Below are 21,089 nucleotides of genomic sequence, written 5' to 3'. Positions count from 1 at the left end.
CAACCCCCCCCCAAAAAAGGGAACACCCCCCCCCCCCCGCCCTTGCCATTTTGCCCTCAGTGCCTTAGGTGGTGTAGCTGTATTTATGTGTATTACTTTGTAGCTGGTTGGTTGGAACAGTGCAGGTGAGAGAATGTGACCTGGATTCTGGTGGTTGCTCCACAGTCTCATTTATTTTTCAATGCAACAGTCTTTGGATAAAGTAATTAAGTCTGTGGGATAGAGAGAGGCACTGAGTATCTGAGTAATCCTTAGTGATTAATTTTAGGCCTTCAAGGTCTTTACAGTATCTGCTCTTAACAAATTCAGTTGTTAGTCACGCAGACTCTTCTGAAAACCCCACTTCTTGCCTAGACTATGTTAAAGGAGTTTGTTTTGCTGAAAAGTTCTAAAAATCTAACAGGTTGTTTAATGTATTTTTATAAATATGTTTTAAATGGAAGTATGATGGTGACACAGTTTTTCAAAGAGTGCTCAATGATGGCCTAAATGAATATTTAACCGTTAACTAAAGCCTCTTTACTATCCTAATTCTGAAAACTTCACCCATGGAAATTATGCCTGTGGAAACTCCATGCTGTCTTAATGTATATTAGAAGAGGAAGAGTGTACTAAGTCACAAAGAAACTAGGTCATCCTGAGGGCCATGCTAAAATTTTAGTAGATAATATCTTGGGGTTATTTACGAGGGACTTGTTAACTTCTTGACTCATATTCTCCTTTTCCTTTTCAAACCTAGCAAAGGAAGTGCCGCTTATCCTTGAGGACTCCTAACTATAAAAAGTAGAGTGGGTTTGTTTAACTGTTTGAGGTTATGACTGACCAAATGATCTGGGAAAGTACGCTTTCAGCATCTAAATACTGTTCTAAGTCAGATGCAGCTGATTTCTCTAGCTTCAGTAAAAACTGAATGAAGCAGAAACTCTTAAAATAGTCTTTGGTTTTAGGAAGTTTTAGGAAAAAAATGTCAAAAAGTTTACCAAAAGAAATCCCAGCTGAAACTTAACTTGCTTGCTTAATATTTTCAACTTAAAATGAATCCTGGCAAAAATTTTTAAGAGTGCATACATTTGTCCAAATTCAGCTGTTGTCAGTGTTGGATTCCCCATGACACTCAGCCCAGTCTGAGGACGTGGTTTCACAATTGACTTAACTCAGATTTGCTCTTGTCAACTGTTGTCATGGTAGCACTGCACAGATTGTTGGTTCAGTTCACTGATCCAGCCTAAACTGAACAGAACAACGGGAGGAATTCTTGTTTGAATGAACTCGCCGATTCCTTTCATTCTGCAGTGGTACTATCACATGAGAAGGTTTGGAAGTGCTTGGCCAGAAGCACAGGGAAAGCCAGGGCCATTCATTTGATTTGCAATTATGGTAGCTTAAGCTGCTAAAGAAACTACCACTTTTCTAACTAATTTCAGGCCAGCCCTTTCCACTGAACCATCTACTTTCTTGATGAAATTTTTTTTTGGTGCGAGTTTGGTTTTTGCCTTTTTTTTTCTTTTTTTTTTTTCCTTTGTGTGTGTGAGAAAGAGACAAGAAGAGGGAATGGATTGCTCTGCACAACCGGATGGCCAGGTTAGCTCTGAGAAGACCATGGACCCCGCTTTCTTAGATCTGTAACAATCAAATTATGTACAAAGTACTTTTCTTATTCCTTTGGGTCCTTTATGCATTATATAGCTTTTTAAGTCTTGGACAAAGCTGTTAACAATTTTTGATCAGTCCCTTGTAGCTAGCCTGATGAGTTGGTTCCTCTTGCTCATCTGAGGCTGGTTAATACTGTAAAGTTGCAATATTAGTATATTCTGTCTTAATGTCTCCACTATTCGGTGTTTTTAATTTGTTGGGAAAAATAGTAGATATAAATGTTGTAGAAGAGCTTTTGTAGCTTTTTCTTAGTATCTGAATCAATTATAGCGTTCTATTAAGTTAATGAAGTTTTGGACCAAAGTGTTCACATCATGATAGAAATTTATGTCAGGAAGAAACAAGCTAGATGCTGATTCTACTTGGAGAGAAGAACAGTTCTTTAATACAATGATGAACCAATGATTGATGTATTGATTAAAATTCAGGGGTTTTTTTGCCTGGGTGACTCATTAGTGATAATGAAATATGTGAGTTGGCAAATGTGAAAGAGGTTTGTACAGTCCCACTTCTACTGTCTGGTTTGAAATTATCATGTTGTTGAAATATAAATAGTTTGAATTTAGTTCTTTGTAGTCTTTGAAATGCTGTGGCTCAATTTTAGAAGCAGCTGATGAATTTACTATCGGTGATCTGAATATGTTTGGTTTTCATTTCTCCTTTTATAGTTAATTGAAGTATGTTGTATTTCTTTACTAAGCAGTCTTTTTTCTTATAAAAAGTAATTTAATATAAAGTTGAGTTGTACTATTAATTTTTTAACTGCCAGTTGAAAACAGTTTGGCTTGGTAATAATTAGTTACAAAAGCTTCCAAATGGAAGAAAAACTGGGCTGCTGTCAAATAGGATTTGATACACATGGAACAGTTAAGCAGTAATAAATTGCCTAGTAACTGAGTAATTTCACTCAGATATGTGCCAATCTTGCCTCTACATTGAAAAAAGTTTGGAAGAAGAACTGATGTTTGAAATTGCTTAATGCTGGAGGTTTATTGTAATAACAATAATACTGACTTGGCCTGATCTTTGAACATTTAAGGCTTGTTTTTATATCCCAGTGAATGATTTCATATTCATTTATAATTTTTCTTGTGGGAGAGCTCCCAGAGGGATATGTAGGAGAAGCACTAAGTGTCTCCAACTCTTTATTACATCTGCTGGAAGCAACGATGGAATCAGGCATGGAAGGACCCTGGAGCTGACCTGGGTTGGCTCTGTTAGGAGCAAGTAATTCAGAGTATTGGATAAAAGCATCACACTTGAGAGGATAGCCAGTTTTTTAACATGGCTCTTTGGCATGAAGTCAACAGAAGTATGTATACCTGTGGAAACGGGTGGTATAAATGGATGCAGCAGCAGCCATCAAGAATGCTGGAGTGGGTCCTGTGAGGAATTGTTGTTTATTAGGTAAATGCTTTTTATAGGAAGAAGTTTTGTATTAATAGTTCATTTCCATGGCTTCATGAAATATATTTCTCCGAGATATGTTCCTATACATTATTTTGAGAACATTGTTTTAGGAACTGTTATGTATAGATAAAGCTTTCTGCTTGATGTTATAGTATGTGCAGATTTACTATTTTTGGAAAAAATTACTTGTACAACTGTACCTAGCTTGCAAGGCACTGTGGAATGTTTGAATTATAGGCAGAACTGCAAATGTGTCTAACATTTTGTGGGGGTTTGGTGGCGGAAAGGTAGATGGGGTTTGTTTTGTATTCTGCCTATAATTACAGACTGCCGCTAATCTATTAATAAGGAGATATCTGCCTTTATAAGATGAAAATTTCAGTTTCTCATACACAATAGTGAGACTGACTTGGTTAACTTGCCTGCCCTTTTGGATGCTGACGAGGAATTCAGCCCTTCTGAGGTCACGGAGGCTGCAGTTCCACGATCGGTTGGTTTTGTGGTGAAGCCAGCTGACAGTTCGAAGTTAGCACTGCTGCCCCACAACGGAATCAGATCTGTGACTTGATCTGGGTTAAACAGAACATTGCAAAAAGAAATGGATATTTTTAACATGGATCAGCTCATTGAGCTTCATAAGCTCGTATGAGTTGCATGGCCTCTGAAGTAGGTGAGGAGAGACTAGTGCGCTGTGGGATGAGGGTGGGAATGAACAACCAGGAGAGGGATAGGTTGGTGAGATTTTCTGAGCTTCGGTTCTGGCATCAGTAGGTCTTGAAACCATGGCTGGAAACTCTTGCTGTTGACTGCAAAAGGAGGCTGATGTGAGTGTCTGAAGGTACGATCTAAGAAATGTTGTATGAGCGTTCATTAAGATCTCAAGACTTTGAGTTTATGAAATTATAGTGAGCTTTATATTTTATGGCTGGCAATCCACTAAATCTTTGTGAATTTCAGAATGATAAATCATTTAGTAGTGTTCTTAGTATTTAACTGAAGGTGACTGTACCTTGTCCTGGGATTGATAAATTCAGTGATGATGTAGTAGATACATCAAGACCAGAGAAAATATTTGAGAGAGATGAAGAAAAGCTGGTCCATCCATGGCTTGCAGATATATTGGACTAGCACCATCTTCTGAATGTTTAGTACATTACAGCTTTATGTATTTGCTAAGGCATTAAAGAACATTTAAAAAAAATATTCACTGAACTTTGAATTTCAGGAATTACAGTACTGTTATATCTTTTTTACACTCTATTGATTTAATGAAATTGTTAAACCAAAACACAGGATATCTATAGCTGAATTATTGAGAAATTAAGATTTTTTTTTTACCACTTTTTTAACCTCTGTCTTAAAAAGTAGATTTAATATTACAAGGAGGGAAATTATTTTGTGGAAAAACCTATTGAAGTCCAGAAATTTGTCACTAGTAGCTCAGCTAAATTAATTTAAGCAGTTTTTTAAAAGTTTCAGTCGTCCTGATAAAAATCATTTCGTGTTGAGTCAAAGAAAGGTGTGTTATTATTTTCCTGTCAGCAAGTCTTGTTTCAGACTGCTTGGGCAGTTATTAAAGTTTGGTATAGGGAAGTTTGGAAACTACTATCAAAAACGGTAACGTGTAATCTAAAGAGAAATGTTTTTTTTGAAGTTAGGCTTATAGAATTTGTTGAGAGGAGTTCATATAAACATTTTAAAATATGCATTGCAGTCATCTAGTGTTAAAAATATTCTTACTAGATTATGAAACAAGTAATTCTGTTTCTTATATGTTGCTCTGTAAAGGGTGGTGTTATACTGGTGAGAGAAAATGTAGATTCTAAATGGTATAACTTTTTTCTTGTTAGTGTCACTAAAACATTGGCAATTAGAAAATTGCATATAACTTGAAACTTCTTTTTTTCCAACGTGTATGTTTAATTACTGTGTTTGTGAAGGATGCTGGATCCAAAAAGTGAAAGATTATATTTATTACTTGTAGAAACTTGTAAGAATGTGAGAAGAAATGCTACAGCTAGAGTTTCAGAGATACAAAATAATTATTACATATTTTTATGCTCTATTGTATTTGAGTTATGGTGCGTAATTAACAGAATTGCCATTTCTCCGAGATGGTCACCCTAATGCTATTACTGTATTGTTTATAATTTCATTAGACATTTCGTTGTGTAATGCCAGTGTGTTAGAGTATGCCTGTGGGGACTGGAATACCAGCTGCTTTTGGGCATCCTGGATTATGGTTTGTATGAGTACAGGTTAGTTTGTGTTGTTTTGCTTTCTCAGTGCTGTTCAGTAAACACATTCAACTGCGTGTGCTGTGCTGGTCACTGTGACTGCCCAGTGATTTTTATAATTGAATTATTAGAGCAAGCAAGATCCACCTGGGAGGTGTTCTCCTGTCCCAGCCATTTTCTCATTTTTCCTTGTCTCCAGGAAGTAGCTATTTAGAAAGATGTTTGAATCCAAATTAACAGCTTTTAACTTAATGAGGAAGTAAAACTAATTACTATCAAATTTTTCATGGGCACAAAGATTTCCTGAACACAACTGTTAAAGAAGATGAAAGATGACTTAGTGCACAAAGCAGTAAATTGATGGTTCAGTGAAACTCCCTGTGATCTTAGGCAAGGCTTTAAATTTATCTTTTCATACATGTTTCATTTTCCATTTGTAAAAATAAGAATGGTATTTGCCTAATTTACTGGGAAGAGAATTAGTCAGCAAATGATCTGTTAGTAATTGCAAAGTGCTTATAAACTGATGATAAGGGCCATGTAAGAAAGAATCTGACTGACTGGATAAAAAGCAACAATGAACAAACTGTCTTCTTTCCAGGAGGGACTTGTAATCTTAGGATACGTTTCTCTGTGGAAAGTAAAAACTAATTAACCAAAGGTGTGAAATTAGAGAACATTAAAGTCCTGTGAGATGATGCTTTTCAGAGAGAGTGGCATTAATTTGCTGAAGCTGGGCTGTTCATTCTCCATACCAGTATGCACAAAAGTGTTTCGCATTCTTTAATTCACATTCCCACTTGATTTCTTAACATGCCTAAGGGCATGTTTATTTAGGTCAGTAAACAGAGATACATGGTAAAATCATTTCAAGTTAACTTGGTCATCTCTTTGCTATGCCACTGTCTGCCATCTAGATATATCTTCAGTGTATTTAGTCACTTGAGTTGCAGGGTGGGGAGATGGCAGTCAACACGTGCCTTTCATCCTCCTCTCTTGCTTTCTGTGTCCTTATGATACCCTTTTACAAAGGCAAGAAAAGGCAGAGTCGTTCCGATTATGTCTTAATCCTAAGATAATCCTACAAGATGACTCAATTGTTTGTTTGTTTAATAATATAATCTTTTTTGAATACTTGTTCCCAAAAATGCCTGCATTAGGCTAGGGATAAGGAGTATAGGCACCTAACAGAAAGGATCAGATTCTAACTATAAGTGTAATCTTAGTCTGTTCAGTCAAATGATAAATGGTTGCAAGAATTTCTGCCAAGAATTTATTAAAAAATGAAAATGGGAAATGTCTAGCTGAGAAAAAATATTCTTATTTTCTCTTTAACTGTCTCTTCAAGCTGTGTAAGCTAGTCATCTGTAATCTTAGTTTCAAAAATAAACTCGGGTGTATTCTTTTTTTCCTCATAAGAAATTTTACTCTGGTATGAAAAGATGCCTGCTGTTTGTATTTGCAAAGGTTAACATATCTTCTTAAAAATGACCTGTCATCTACCAAACATTATACACGCTTGTTATTAGGTGAGAATCCTGTCACACTGTGTCCTCTATCGTTATCTGCACTTGGTGTGCTGAGATGGAGATGTTTGCTTCTGGCTGCTCTTCTTGTTTTTTGTTGAAACCTATTTTAAACCTTGGAAATGTTAACCTCATTAACCTTCTGTCTTCTAAAGATGCACAAGAACCACTATGTTTTATAGCTTTAGAAAAAATGCTGTAGTCCTTTATTGTTTAACAGTATTTGAAGGTCTCCTTTAGTATGGGATTTTTTTTACTGTAGAAAGCTTAATATAAAGACTACAGCTGCTTCCATAAATACAAGTCAAAGAGAACTTGACATGCTAAACACATTCTTTCTTATTATTTCCTGTGTTAGAACAAACTATTGGCGTCATCAACCTGATTTTATTGTGTGAAGTACCCTTATTCTAAGAGCTCATCGCAGATTTTGTGTCTTTGTATGTCATTCTTTGAGAGGAAAGAGAATTCCACATAGGCTTTGTACAAATAAGTGGAGGCCCATAAGAGAGGTATGCATAAAACCAGGCAAACCTCACTTCACAGGCAAGATGCCTTTCTGTTTTTAACTGGAGACCTAGGCATGGGTCACCTTTCCTTTCCCATATTAGGCATACATTTTCTTGTCTTGTAGGAATTTGTCTTTTGGTTTAAAAGGAGCTCAGATCACAGATTTGGCATTTAGAAAGTTATATTTTTCTGTAATAATTGAGAAGCATATTTGCTGATAATTCTTATTTTTTAGAGGAGGTGTTACAATGTTTTGTATAAATTACAAGAGTTTTTAAGCTCTCTTTTTTTTTTTTTGCTTTCTGAAACCAGTGATTTCCTGTTGTAGCTGGAAATGTTAAGTATAGTTTTTTAAGTATTAAAGTGCAGCACCAGCTATTATTATTCTGCCTTAGCAAGTCTTCTAATACAACATTTGATTTGTTACTATGTCCTCATAGGGAAGCATCAGCAGTAGAGTGTACATGACAGTGAGAAAGAAAACACATGCTTGCAATCAAATTAATGTATTTCATCTGTCTTCAACTAATAACAATCTGTCATGCTATCTATCTGAGAAGGGGCATAAACAGTTTATTTTGTGTTTGGAATAACTTCCTGGAGGTAGTTAATGTGACATGTAGTTTGTCTGACATGAGTATAACCAGATCAACACTCTAGATGTTTTCTTGATAACCTAAAAAAAATACTGAGAAAATCTGTACAGGAATTGTATTTATGTTTCATTTTGAGCTTCCTTAAATCAGAGTAGTGACATAGTTTTCACGACTTCCATGAAAGAGTTTTCTTTTCTTGGCAGTTATACAATTTTAGTGTGAGAAAAAGATTGAAAGTATTAATAAAAATTTAACTACAAAAAGCTGCAGTTTGCACTCTAGCGTTTAGGTTTGAATATTCAAGAAGTGTGTGCTGTAGTAATTTAAAAGTACCAAATCAAAATTGATTTTTAAAAATCTAGGTAATACACAAAGCCTGATAGTACTGCAGACTCGGTACGATTTGTTGACAAATTGATTTATTATTATTTCTGCATAATTCTGGTTACTCATTATATCAGATAATAATTATTATTAATAACATCAGATATTTGTTATATCACATGTTTTTTTATTAACACAGAAAGAACCTTTGTGTCTAATTAGAAAATGAAAGTGCACTTGCTTGAAGTTCTAAGTAACCCATTCAAATATTCTTCAAAAACTAAGGCATAGTGAAATAGCTCCATCTTTTAGTGGGAAAGCAGTAGGTTACTGGTAAGCTGAGCAATAAAAAGCTAGGGAGGTGGTTTTTTGTTGCTTTTTTTTCCTCTTTTCTTTGGAGTGGTGGCAGAATTAGAATTAAAACTGGGTAATATTGCTTATGGCAGAAGAGGCCTGAGAGGGGTTCCTTCTGGCCAGAGCAGCGAGACCTGCTAAGCTATGCTCTGCTGAGGTAGGTGCTACAGGGCAGAGGTCTGATAAACTGGGCAGTAAATCCGGTTGCCCAGAATGCTGCTCCCAATCTTCATCATGGTTTCTGTTTTCTTCTTTAGAATAGAGATTATTTGGCACGTCTTAGGTAAATCCCTGTTATTCCCTTTTTCATGCACTTTTGCTTATGCATGGGAGAAGCGGAACATGCACACTCTGAAATTAAACTGACCGCACTTGTTGAGCAGTGCGTACTGCATGAGGATAATACTGTATAACAGTATTGTCTTCAGTCTGTTCGGTTTTCAGGTGCTCGAGTTAGGTTTGTTCTTAAGAAATCAGTCTGAAATTATAGCAAAAAATAGGATGAAAAAGAGATTGCCATATACAGCCCCCTTTTTAATGACCCTGGAGTATTTTCAGAAGAGAAAATATGTACATAATTTTAAGCACATGTAAATCAAATTAATAAATTATTAAAGCATTTTACTTGTCATGTCTGTGTGGGCTAATCATGATAGCTCATTATTTAAACATTATGTAATTGTATACCTTGTGTGAACAGCTGCAAATACTTTGCAGAAAGATTTATATTTCATTTTTCACAGCATACTATAAAAGAATATATTTGTGTGAGGTACCATAGATTAATACACGTTTACTCGTAACTTTAAAACTACCCTTAGTTATATTAAAATATTAAATAGTTATAATATGCATGATAACTACAAAACTAGATAGTTGTAAATTAATTTGTGTGTTAATACCAGTTTTAATGGAAAATACTGTAATTATCAATAAAAAAAAGTGCAGCTTAAACAGGAGAACTGCCCCTTTGTAACGGACACCCTCGCAGTTATTACAATTGCAAGCTATGAAAGTGAAAGACAGTCAGATTTGGGTGGAGAGGCGTCCCTTTACTGAAATTTTCTGAACTGTCTCTTTCATGTTTCTTTTCACACATATGGTTTAGAAAGTGGTTAGGTTAGTTATCACTGGTATAATCATCTAAAATGACTGTATAGTCCTTACAGTTTGCAAGGGTAATCTCACGATCCAGGAGAAATGCCAACAAACTATTAAACAGTCAGACTTGCTTAGCATGCATTATGCATGCCACTCAGCTGTTTATGCCATTCTGAACAAGTACTGTCACTATTTTTTCAGCTGCTTGGAAGTACCTGTACAGGTTAGATATTTGTGTGTTTTCCAGAATTACCTGAAAGGAAGATTCATACAAAATGGAGTAAAAAACCTTAAAAAAAAGACTTCCCCCCCCTGCACCGTAGTTTTACGTGGAGTTCTTCTCCAGTGAATTTATGAAAGAAGAGACTGGCAGTCCTGTGGGAAAGGGAGATAAATAGCATGAGAAGCAGCCTTTACATTCTGCATAAATGATGTTCTGTTGTCTTTTTAGAGTATGTACAATTATTTGCTTGTGTAATAATAGCATATTTTGATTTCAATATTGTCACATGTTTGGCATTTTTAAAGATTATAAACCCAGAACATTCATCATTCTTCTAACTGATGATATATATTTTAAAATACTTACTGGCTTCGTGTTTGTACCAGTTGTATTACTCTGGTAAATTGTTACACCTATTTTATTGTTGCCTTAATTTTAAGCCAATACAGCTGTGGGATTTGATATCACACTTGATTCCTTGAATCAAACTCTGGTGAGCTAATTATATTTGTTCTAGTTCATTTCAGTGAAGCAGGTGAGCTAAAGTGGTATTTGAGCTGGGTGACTATTGGTTTTCCACATATATATGGTGTAATGGAATGCAAATGATCGTTTGTCCCTGCATAGTGGTGCTATGTGGCTTGTTGCAGGCCTTTTTTTAATCTTATGGAATGGTACATATATCTAAATAATCTAAGAGAAACAAATTTGGCATTAATTTATTTACCATTAGTGGTTTGAGAGTCTCAAGTAAAAAGTAGCAGAACTATTTGCTGTTGAAAGGCTGTGTGCGGGTAGATTGTGAACAGCCGTTTGTGTTTTATCTAGCACTTTCTAGTGTTCTCCTATTCCCTTGCTACTACCCAATAAACTAAAATTTCAGTGACTTACTCTTAATTTCTCAAGTAAAGTTATATGAGATTTGACTTTGAATAACTATTTATACTGTTTCAAGGGTTTACTCAGAATTTTTCTATCACTTGATGTCTAGCCTTGCAGATAGTCATTTAAAATATGGTTTCCTTTTCCTTTTTGAGTTAGCACTGTCTCTCAGCTTTTCACTGCAAATGAGTGATGTACAGCAGGAATTCAAAGGATAATGAAAAAGTTTGTATAAATCACCTGAAGAGGTGACCTAATCAAATCTCTCTGGTCCTAACTTAAAACGCCTATTTTATCCTTGTCTTTTTCAAAATTTCACTTGCTCTCCACAGAGGTGACCGCGATGGTGTTTACGTCTTTTTCCTTACCTAAATTCTGCAGCGTTCTTCTCACCTGTTTTTCTTCTCACATCGTCAGGAATGCCTTAAAGGGAGTATCCTTGGGATTTCTGTGGGAGCTCCATATTTCTCTCTTAGATTCTGTTTTTTCACCTCACTAGATCTCTGTTTAGTCTCACCTACAAATCAAAATTGAACTCTCTAGAGTTCATGAGAAGCAAGTATTTTAGTAAGCCTTACCTTCTTTTGCTACAGCAGACACTGATCTATGCTGGCTTCATCTGTGAGGGAAGATTTTCACTTGGATCTGTCTGGCTTGGTGGAAGTCATGTCTGAAGTTCCTAATTTATTTTTGTTGTGGCAGTATCTTTATGGGATACCTGTGCATACAAATGTGTACAGATCTGCTAGTTATGGAGCAGCAATTTGTCTTGCTAGCTTTAATTGAAATGACTCTTCACACTAGACAAGCTTAAAGGTGAATGTTTAGTTTTATTCCAGAGAAACAAAAAGTTGGGCTCTTGACTAGTTAGTTAGAAACAGAGTTGCAGGAGAGGAAAAGTAAGGCAATGGAGATAATTTTTGGCAACTATGGGTTTTTTTGTAGTTGTTGCACAAGCTTTCCAGTGTGTATTTCAGGCATAAAGATGAGCAAACTGCAGCAGTCCATATTGTGGATGCCTTTTCTTAGAAAGGGACTTCCAAATGACTTTGGGGGTTGATGAGCCCCTTTTTCTGTCCTTATCAGGGCAATCGGGGAAACAATACTATGACCTCTCTCTCTCTCCCCCCATTGCTCGTGATGTCCCTCTGCTTTACCTGACTTCAATTTTCGTGTGGCTTATTGAAGTACTCCATTTAATGCAAATACACTAAGTGGTTCCTGTATAGTCAAGGAAGTAGCAGTGTACTCCTTTGACATTTTAACTATTGCTTTGCTAATTTCCACTGCCATTCCTGCCTGTTGGTCCCATTTTTAAGACCTTTAGAATATTAGCAATGGTAGATCAAAGAAATACTCACACTCCATTCTGTAAAATTTACACATCTTGGGGTTGCTTTAGCTTTTCACAATCGGAAAACATAATGTATTAATGTAGATAGCAGAGTTTGTATCCGAGTACTTAACCCAAAGTACTGATTTGTAACATTTGTGTGCTTTAGAGATTCACTGTTTGCAAATAGTTAAATGTCTTTTCACTTTTCAGACTAAAATCATTGTGTCTCCTTTAGACATCCCATTGTGAATTTCTAGCCATCAGTTTATATTCTACTTGGTAAAAATGGAGCTATTAATTTTCCCTGCCATTGTCTTCTTTCTCATTCACTTCAGATGAGGAGGGTGACTGTACCATCTGGCACGTAAACTTCACTTTGGGCCTTTCTATAAATGTTTTTGTTTGATGTGTGTCCAAATCTTGCAGATTCTGTCTTTGAGACCTTTGTTAGATATGGCCTATCATAACCATTACCACAGTTAAAATGTTCTTAGTTTGCATTTTAATTGCAATAGTTCCTTTTTCTTGGCCAATGCAATGTTATCTAGTCATTTAGAATACTCTGCAAGATCATTTTCCTGGTTTGTAAAATCAAACTGTATTTATGTGTCTGATTCTCTTTCTTTTCTATTCAAAACTTACTTGTCTTTGCCTTTAAACTTTTCATGGCTTAAGTGCATTCTAGGATCATCCTTCATCCCAAGATATCTATTCCTGCTGTTAATTGGCTCATCATATGAGCCCACATTGGCCAGCTGTTAGTTTTCTTTCTATAAAGTCCCTGAATTCCTTATAAACATCATCTTAGAACATCATTTTTCTCCTCCAAATCCCTCCTTAAAGTCTTTTTGCTGTGATGTCTAAATAAAAGCTGAACAAGACTTATCTCCTGGTGTGCTAAGAATTCTGCCTGTCGACCAATGTCAGATGTTCAAAAAAAAGGACTGGAGGGTAACTTTTCACTGTATTTTAGCTGGTCTTCAGTAACTGTCTATGATTTTGCCCTTAGCCTATGGCAATGCAAAGTAATTTGAGTTAGCATAGTTGTCTTTCATTGACTGCAAACTGCAACTTTGTATACTTAAATATTTATTAACACTTGAAACCCTTTTCTTGTGCTAAAACTGTGCCCTCTTTCATTGAGAGCTAACGTAACATGAATTGCCTCGCATTTACTGTGGGCTGAGAGTGTGCACGTGGACACTTACCTGGCAGTTACCTAGTGTAACACTAACTGTACAGTTCCCAGCAGACTGCCCATCATTCAGAATGCACAGGGTGAAATACTTGTGAGTGGGGAGAGGGACAGAGAATTACACAAAATTCAGAAACGTAATTTTGCCTTGATTTTCACTTCCAGTCTGTTAGATCCCAGAATCTTGTGCTTTTAATTTCTCTACTCTAGTACAGTCTATGCTCCACTGACCATATATTATTCTTGATGTTTCTTCAAATAGAAAATAGGAGGCATTTGAGGATATGATTTCCAATATGGCAGCGGCATTGTCTTCCTGAAAATTCATCAACCTTTTAGCATGCGGCTGTGTTCTTCTACTCCCTATTCTTACCTTCCTGGGAAAGAGAGTTTGAGAGAGATTGTAACTTGTGAGCTTGTCTTTGTGGACTTATATAAGCATCTCATGGTATTTTAGAGGGATACAGTGTAAATGCTATCTATCTGTTTATTTATTTTTATTGTAATTGTGTGTAGGTTTCTGGATTTTGGGCATAGTCAAAGAAATACAGTGAGTGAAAATTGGGTTTAAGGTTCCTTTAAAAGCTCATCAAATAAAAATAAGGAAAATAGATATTTATTTTTCCCAAAAGAGTAATCTCACTGTTGTGTTTTCCAAGCTGTTCTTAAAGCTAATGTGTGAAGAGTAAAAATAATAGTTAATAACGATACGGTTTAGGCAGTATGCTGTATTTTATTCTTAAAAACATTTCAGCAGAGGCTGTCTCCTGGTAGTTATTTTTCAGAGAAAAAAGTTAAGTAGCTGTTATGTAGACTGCATGAGTTTTTAACAAAATTGTTATCGACTTTGGGTTTTCTCTTAGTAAATGTATTTGTTCTTCCTATTTTTTATGAAACTGTATATTCTAGGTTTAGTATTATGAAAAACTGTACTACAAACATTAGTGTTAATAGCTGAGTATTTTAGTCCTTCACAAATTAATGCCTGTGGTAACTGGATGATTTTAGGCCTGTTCTTATAAACAAGGCCTTACTGATGTGCAAGGAACAGTAATATGTGGCAAAAACTCCACATTAACCAAGGTAAGCAGTATAAATGGGGTGTAGGAATCCCCTGTTAGACTAAAAAATCTCCAAGAGAAAATCTCCAGAGCCTACAAATTAAAGACCTCCAATATCATTTTAAAATAAAGCCTTTTATGTACTAGGAGAGCATTTTTTCAGCTGATAATCAAATGACACTATTATGCAGGCTTACTAGATTTGCAAATTTACAAGTTTTTACAAGTCAGTTGGGTCCCTTCCTCAGGAAATCAGTTTAAGTTTTTTTTTCCTGTATTGACTCAAAGAGCCTGGTTGTCCTTAAATCCTTCTGAATATATTTGCCTTATAATTTGACGGCATTGAGTCAACACCCTTATAGGAACTGTAATGCAATAAAAAGAGAAACTGTTCAATATAGTTTCCAGTTACCTTAGGATCAGATTTGGAGAAACTGGAATGTACACAATAAAACCTGTGCAAGACTTGAGTTCCATGTTGTTTTGGAAGCAACCAGTGCTTTTCAACATAAAATACCATTTGAAAGCTTTGCTCTGCTTCCAGTGGTTGTAAAATGATAAAAATGAAAATGTGTGTGACTCTTCAAATATGCATTTTACTGTTTTTAATTTTCTGAACCATACCTTTGTGGAATTGAAAGCTTCATATACAAGTAACTAAGCATCAGTGGTTTTACTCAGTTCGTTTTTTTATTATAGTGAATGTTTTTGCTCTACCATGTTCTGCAATAAAGTTCTTTATAACTCATTTACATTTTTTACTTGGGAAAAAAATATGAAGATTCAGATGTGCTTGGCGAACTCTATTTTGTAAAAGTCTTTAGATTACACTGGAATCTCCAATATGCATCACGCTTGCAAACAGAATGTGCAAAATTTAGTTCTGTCTTCAGGTTCTTGAGTGTAGTTAGCAGTAAAATTGTTACAAAGTGTTTGTGTGTACCCAGAGATAAATTTGTCCTTTATTTCAGAAAAGAGTTTGTTGCATTTGACCATACAATTTTAATTGTGGTTTCATTTTAGTTTTACAAATAAAATTAATCTGATGTAATTAGTTATTTTTATTTTGGCAAATGATTATAAAAAGAAAGAAACTTGCATTTGCATACACCTTTAAAGGAAAAGATTACATCTGTTGTGTTTCCAATGAATAATTTCTAGACAGGTAACTAAATGGGTTCCATTGTAGTAATTTTTCTTTTCTTCAACTTGTTTTTAGTTGACTTGGAGCATATGCGCACAGTGAAAGTTGACAAGCACCAGCGATTTTGTCAGGAAAACAATTTCAGTAGCCATTTCGTGTCGGCCAAGACAGGAGATTCTGTAAGTAAGAAAAATAAAACCATTGTAGATGTCTTTTTTTTTTTTTTTTTTTTTTTTTAAAGCTGCAGCACTTTTATTATACTTCACATGTCAAACCATTGAGGACTTTGGCTGCTGCAGGTCCTTTTTGCCTGCCTAGTTGCATGAAAAATAGATCTTTGTATGAGTGTATATATTCTGTATTAATTACAGTGGCTTCTCATCTGATTTGCAGTTTGAGGTATAGATTTTAATATGGAAATGGTCTAGCTTATACATCAGCGTGAGAACTGAGACCAGCTGGATCTCTGTTTGCTGTCAGCCTGTAGTTAAATGTATTCCTTCATTCCAGGTGGAGTCCCATCTATAGACCATCGATATAGAAACTTTCAACAGTTGATAATGTCACAAGACCCTGTTGCAATCAAAATTTTTAATATGGGTCCTGAGCCATGAGAGACACTCCCTCTGCAGGTCCATTGGAATTTGAACATTCTGGTATTTGTAATGCTTTGCAGAGCACATTTTTGAACAGTCTTTTGACTCTGAGCTAACTGGGTTATTTGTTTTAGTTGGAAGCATATGGAAGAAAAGGTTCTTTTTCAGTTGACTGTATCAGTCAAATTAAATCACATTGTATTGTTTTGCTTGATTTCTGTCACATGCCTAATGACTTTGTCATTCCCATAAAACAGTCCTGTATCTGTCTCCTTAATGTTACGAATGACAACATAATTTACTTTATTTGTATGTTATTGAATGGTAACACCTTGTTCAATTATATGGAAATATAATTCTGTAACACAAATGGAATCACTTGTTGTTTTAACGTCTTTGATGAAATTTCTACAATGGACTGCCTAATTTTATAAGATAATAGTTTTTCTGTGAAATCTAACAATACTGCTCTTACAAATGCAGTGAGTCCTGATTCTCCTTATAGTTTGTGTTAAATATTTGGCATAATTTTTTGGTTCAAGTGTGAAAATTCAGGCTTTTTATGCTAGAAACTGAAGAAAAATTTTATAATACTTCACTCAATGATGTGTGCATCTGATAAAATGTATTCCTTTCTCAAGGAGACAACCTTTTTGTGGGATTTGGTAATAGGAAGAAAAAGCAGTTCTTTTTATAAGGTTGATAAATTTAACATTACAAATTATGAAGGAATCTTTATTAGGTCTTTTTAATTGATTGATGAATTACAGCAGCATCCCACTATATATACTGATTGTACTTTTTTTTAACTTACTGTTTAAAACCAAAAGTAAATCTGAACATACCTAGAAAGCATCAACCAGAAATCTCTGTTTAAATACCTACTAACAAAAGAAGGTATAAGTTATGGTTTACAGTAGTTTATTTTTAGTTTCAAAGTAGATTTGAATTAACCCTTTTGCTGTTACCGCACACTGGCCTTTCAAAATCTTCCTGTATTTGGGTAGTTGTGCAGGAAAGACAGGGTGTTTAGCCTAGACAGTGATTTCAGAAGAGGCCATCCATTGCTACTGTGGATACAGACCAGAGGAGTCTTAAATACTTTATTAAGATAAATGATTTGTTTTGTTTACCTCAGATCTTTCCAACAGATTCGTTTGCAAAAGATAATTTTATGTACATAGAAAAGCCCAAAAGTCTCCTCAGGAGAAAAAATTTCATTAAAGATTTAGTATAGCTGACTGTCTTACTGTCCATCAAATTGCATAACTAAAGCACTGAACTCGTGCCTGATGTTTTGTGCACAAAGCATCCTCATGGCAGGTGGTCTAGCTCAGTACGCCTGAGAGCTTGGTGTGGGTTAAAGTAGGTCTCTGGAAGAGGTAAGTCTGTCCAGGATTTCCTTTCTTGCTGTGTGGATGCTAGTAGAATAGATGAGTAGTTCAGAAATAGAGAAATTATTTTGGAAGCTACTGTGGTTTGTTGGTTGTGCACTAATTCGTTACTGGTTTCCATCTCAGGTGTAAGAAGAGATTGTGTAAATGGTATTTTTTTTGAATTTTCATTGAAAATGACTAAAAGCACTTACACAGGCCTTACCTTTTGGAAGTGGCAGCTGCATGATGAAGAGCAATGTTTGTTAGTAGTTTAGATTGTGAGCTCAGTCGAATAGCCAAGTTGGTAAAATGTAATGTGTAGCTTGACACTACAGTGTTCAGGAGCGGCGCAAGCTTAAGCTGCTTCTCTTTAACATCTTTTGTGTTCTTTAATCTCATTTAAAATGCAGCTGCCTAAATACTAGGGTTGGTGGACTGCGTTGGGATGAAGTAAAGGAGTTATTTAAGATAGCATTGCCACCCAGTGTTATCTGTCAAACCATGTCCAAAGTCTAAGTCTGCCAGGCTGCTGCATGCCATGCAACATCTTTCTTGTATCCTAGATACTTCTGTTCGGTATAACACCCATGATGTTTTGTAAGACTCTTCAGAACAAATGTGTCATTGCTTGGCTTTCGTATTGCTAATGTTTTTTAAACGCGTGCAGTAGAGATTTTGGTGATGTTGGTGCACAGTTCTGTTGTTCTCAATTTCAGAAACCTACATCTCTATTGCACAATACACTGGTAATATATTTTTGTGCTAAACGTTAGTGAATACCCTTATTCATATTTTATAGCACTGAGAGTAGTATTTGAGAGGAGGGTTGTGTAAAAGCTTGTTTAAACTTAGGTCTCTGGAGGCAGAGTAGAAGTGTTGCTTAACAATCCAGCATAGTGTTCATTCCTTGTACCATTGTCGAGTTATTTTCTCCAATTTTTAAACAACATTGCATGTACCAGATGAGGTTATTTTCAGATCTGTTTTGCACAGGTCATAATTTTGTATATCTCATTGTTTACAGTTCAAGAATGGTTGATATATTTGAAAGAACCTCGAGGATGTCTGGTTTTAATCATTTAAATGCAATTTAATTTTTTTCCATAGGTCTTCCTGTGTTTTCAGAGAATTGCTGCTGACATACTTGGCATCAAATTAAACAAAGCAGAATTGGAACAATCACAGGTGATTTTCCACAAATACATGTTTTTTCTTAGTATTTTATTTGGTATTTAAAAAATATCTCATTGCGATTTAATAACTGTCTTTTAAAACAAGCTGCATCTGTTGTTCTGAAGACAATTATTTACTTTCACAACAGCTTTTTTATTTATTCACCCCGATAAACTTGCTGAAGCAAGAAAATGTATGTTCAAAAAATTAGGAAAAAACTTTAGTTTGAGCGCTGTTTGTTTAAAAATAGTACTTAAAATTGGTTTAGAAATTAAAACCTCTCTCTATATGCATACACAGGTAGCATGGAAGATACTCTTGTATATACATTAAATACTATACATTGATGTCAGATACAGTTTTTATGACAATTATTCTTTTCAAATTCTTTACATACTTAAAAACTTTTCATTTTGGAACGCTACAAATTTAAGTGATAGAAGGCATAAGCTTCTCTGAGTGGAAATGTTCTAAATCAATCTTCATTGTTGTCATACAGGAAAAAATAATATTATTTGTCTATCAGAGAGTCAGGAATTAACTATGTCAAATCCTATGCTTGGGTAATCTCAGATTTTAGTCTTCATTGTGTGCCTGTGTAATACAGGACCTCAGTAGTGACTGTCTGCCTCGGGGAAGGAATATTTGCTTTGTAAGGTCACTATTTCCCATTTTATTCTCGTGCAAATGAGAAATGAATCCTATTCAGGTTCAGTATACCCCCACTCAACAGCAGGCAGACCTGTGGAATCATGCGTTTGGGTAGCTATTACAGCTCCCTGGCATCTGCAATTATTTTTTGCACAGTACCAGTCCCAAATAATCTCCCCCTAAAGGAGCTGCATAGTTTCTGCCCTTGCATTTTGTGTTTTGTCCTTTGTGTTATGAGTGTTATCTTGGGGATTTTCTGCCGTTTCCTCTGCAGTAGGAAAGGGCTGAGAGAGGGGAGAATGTTTCCCAGCAATAGGTGGGAAGGTTGTCAAGAAAGTTGTCCCTCATTCTCTTGCATTGGTTAGCAGTGAGTTAGGGATGTGAATATAGCGATTTCGCTGTGAACACATGGCAAAACCCTGCTGCATATCCTGCTCTGAACTGTAGCAGAGCTTTGCTGCAGTTCATGCTGTTCAGTTATTGCTGTATGCAAAATGGCTCTAATGAGAGCATTCGTAAGGCTTAGGACCTTACGAATTATTTGGGAAAAGATGTTTTTGCTATTTTAAAAAAATTGAACTGTAACTATATTAATTAAAATGTGAGTACTTGCTTAACTGTATCTACCAGAGTTGGAAGTCACTTAGTTTTTATCAGTGAAAGTTAGGAGATCAAAAATGTGTTAATTGTTCAAATAAGCAAGCAAGCAAGAGGTTTTCTAATATAACCCCTTTTCCCTTACCACCTCCTTCTTCCTAGTTCCTGCTTCTAAAAATAATTTTCCTGCCAGTAAGACTGTCTGCATAGGTTTAAACCAAAAAGATTTTATACAAACCTAATTTCAGAAACCTCAAAACCAAAGATTATACTACTGAGGCAACCCTTACTATATAATGACATTTGAGATTACAATACGCTTTTTAAAAATTTACTTATTGAACCAAAAGGTAGCTGTTCCAGTGGTGTAATATCCTGGAACTGCTAGTTACTGCCAACATTAAACAAGTACTACAAAATAAGTCAACAAGCTTATTTAAAAAAAAAAAAGGCAAAACATTTCTTAGGTACAGCTTGGTCTCCTGCTTTTTGAAACATACAATAAATATGTAATTTCTGAAAGTGTTTTGCCACAGCAGTGTTTACAATCTGTGTTGAAGTGGTTAACTAGAAAACTGTATTGCAAACAGTAAAATGGTAAAATGTACTTACAGTGCATACCTAACAAGCAAAGCCAAGGAACTTTGAAAAGCTGAAATTTATAGGTAGAGAAATATTGAGTGTGTCTTTTCAATTATCTTTTACTACTAAGGCACCGTCCATCTATTGATCTGAGCTCTATGATTATTTGCATATAAATATTCAGCACAAAGAGTTCTTTAATTTTTCTTTGATTGTTTAGCTAACACTGGAATGTCATTCTTAGACCTCTCTGCTGTGTGGTGGTGTGTTCCGGTAGCTTACATGTAAGCTTGTAGATAGGTATGCCAATACCTTAAATTAAAAAGAGAATATGATAAATGGGGTTGTACAGAAAATCGTAGCTTTCTAAAGAAAGTGTCTATTTTTAGGTTGTTTTTGAAGTAAGAACCTCTGTATAGACCTGATTCAAGAGAACATAACTTTCTATGTGAAATTGGTATCACCTTTAAGTAGGCTTCCTCCTACCTTAGTATTGTAATTACAGTTCTCAATTTTGTTGAGCAGATCAATGGAATATGCAATATGTGGATCAAAGTCAGTA

The 21,089-nt window shown here is 35.4% G+C and overlaps 1 protein-coding gene across 1 annotated transcript in view; it reads left to right on the top strand.

Moving 5' to 3' along the window:
- Positions 1 to 21,089, top strand: part of RAB28 (RAB28, member RAS oncogene family) — a 64,106-nt gene that overhangs the window by 37,618 nt on the left and 5,399 nt on the right. The window contains exons 5-6 of the mRNA XM_010576801.1: positions 15,628 to 15,731; positions 18,632 to 18,709. Of these exons, the coding sequence (XP_010575103.1) occupies positions 15,628 to 15,731; positions 18,632 to 18,709 (182 nt within the window). The remainder of the gene's footprint in view (positions 1 to 15,627; positions 15,732 to 18,631; positions 18,710 to 21,089) is intronic.

The sequence above is a fragment of the Haliaeetus leucocephalus genome, unplaced genomic scaffold, assembly GCF_000737465.1.
Source record: "Haliaeetus leucocephalus isolate CR32 unplaced genomic scaffold, Haliaeetus_leucocephalus-4.0 Scaffold545, whole genome shotgun sequence".
In the NCBI taxonomy this organism is placed as follows: Eukaryota; Metazoa; Chordata; class Aves; order Accipitriformes; family Accipitridae; genus Haliaeetus; species Haliaeetus leucocephalus.
This window is presented reverse-complemented; position numbering and strand designations above follow the sequence as displayed.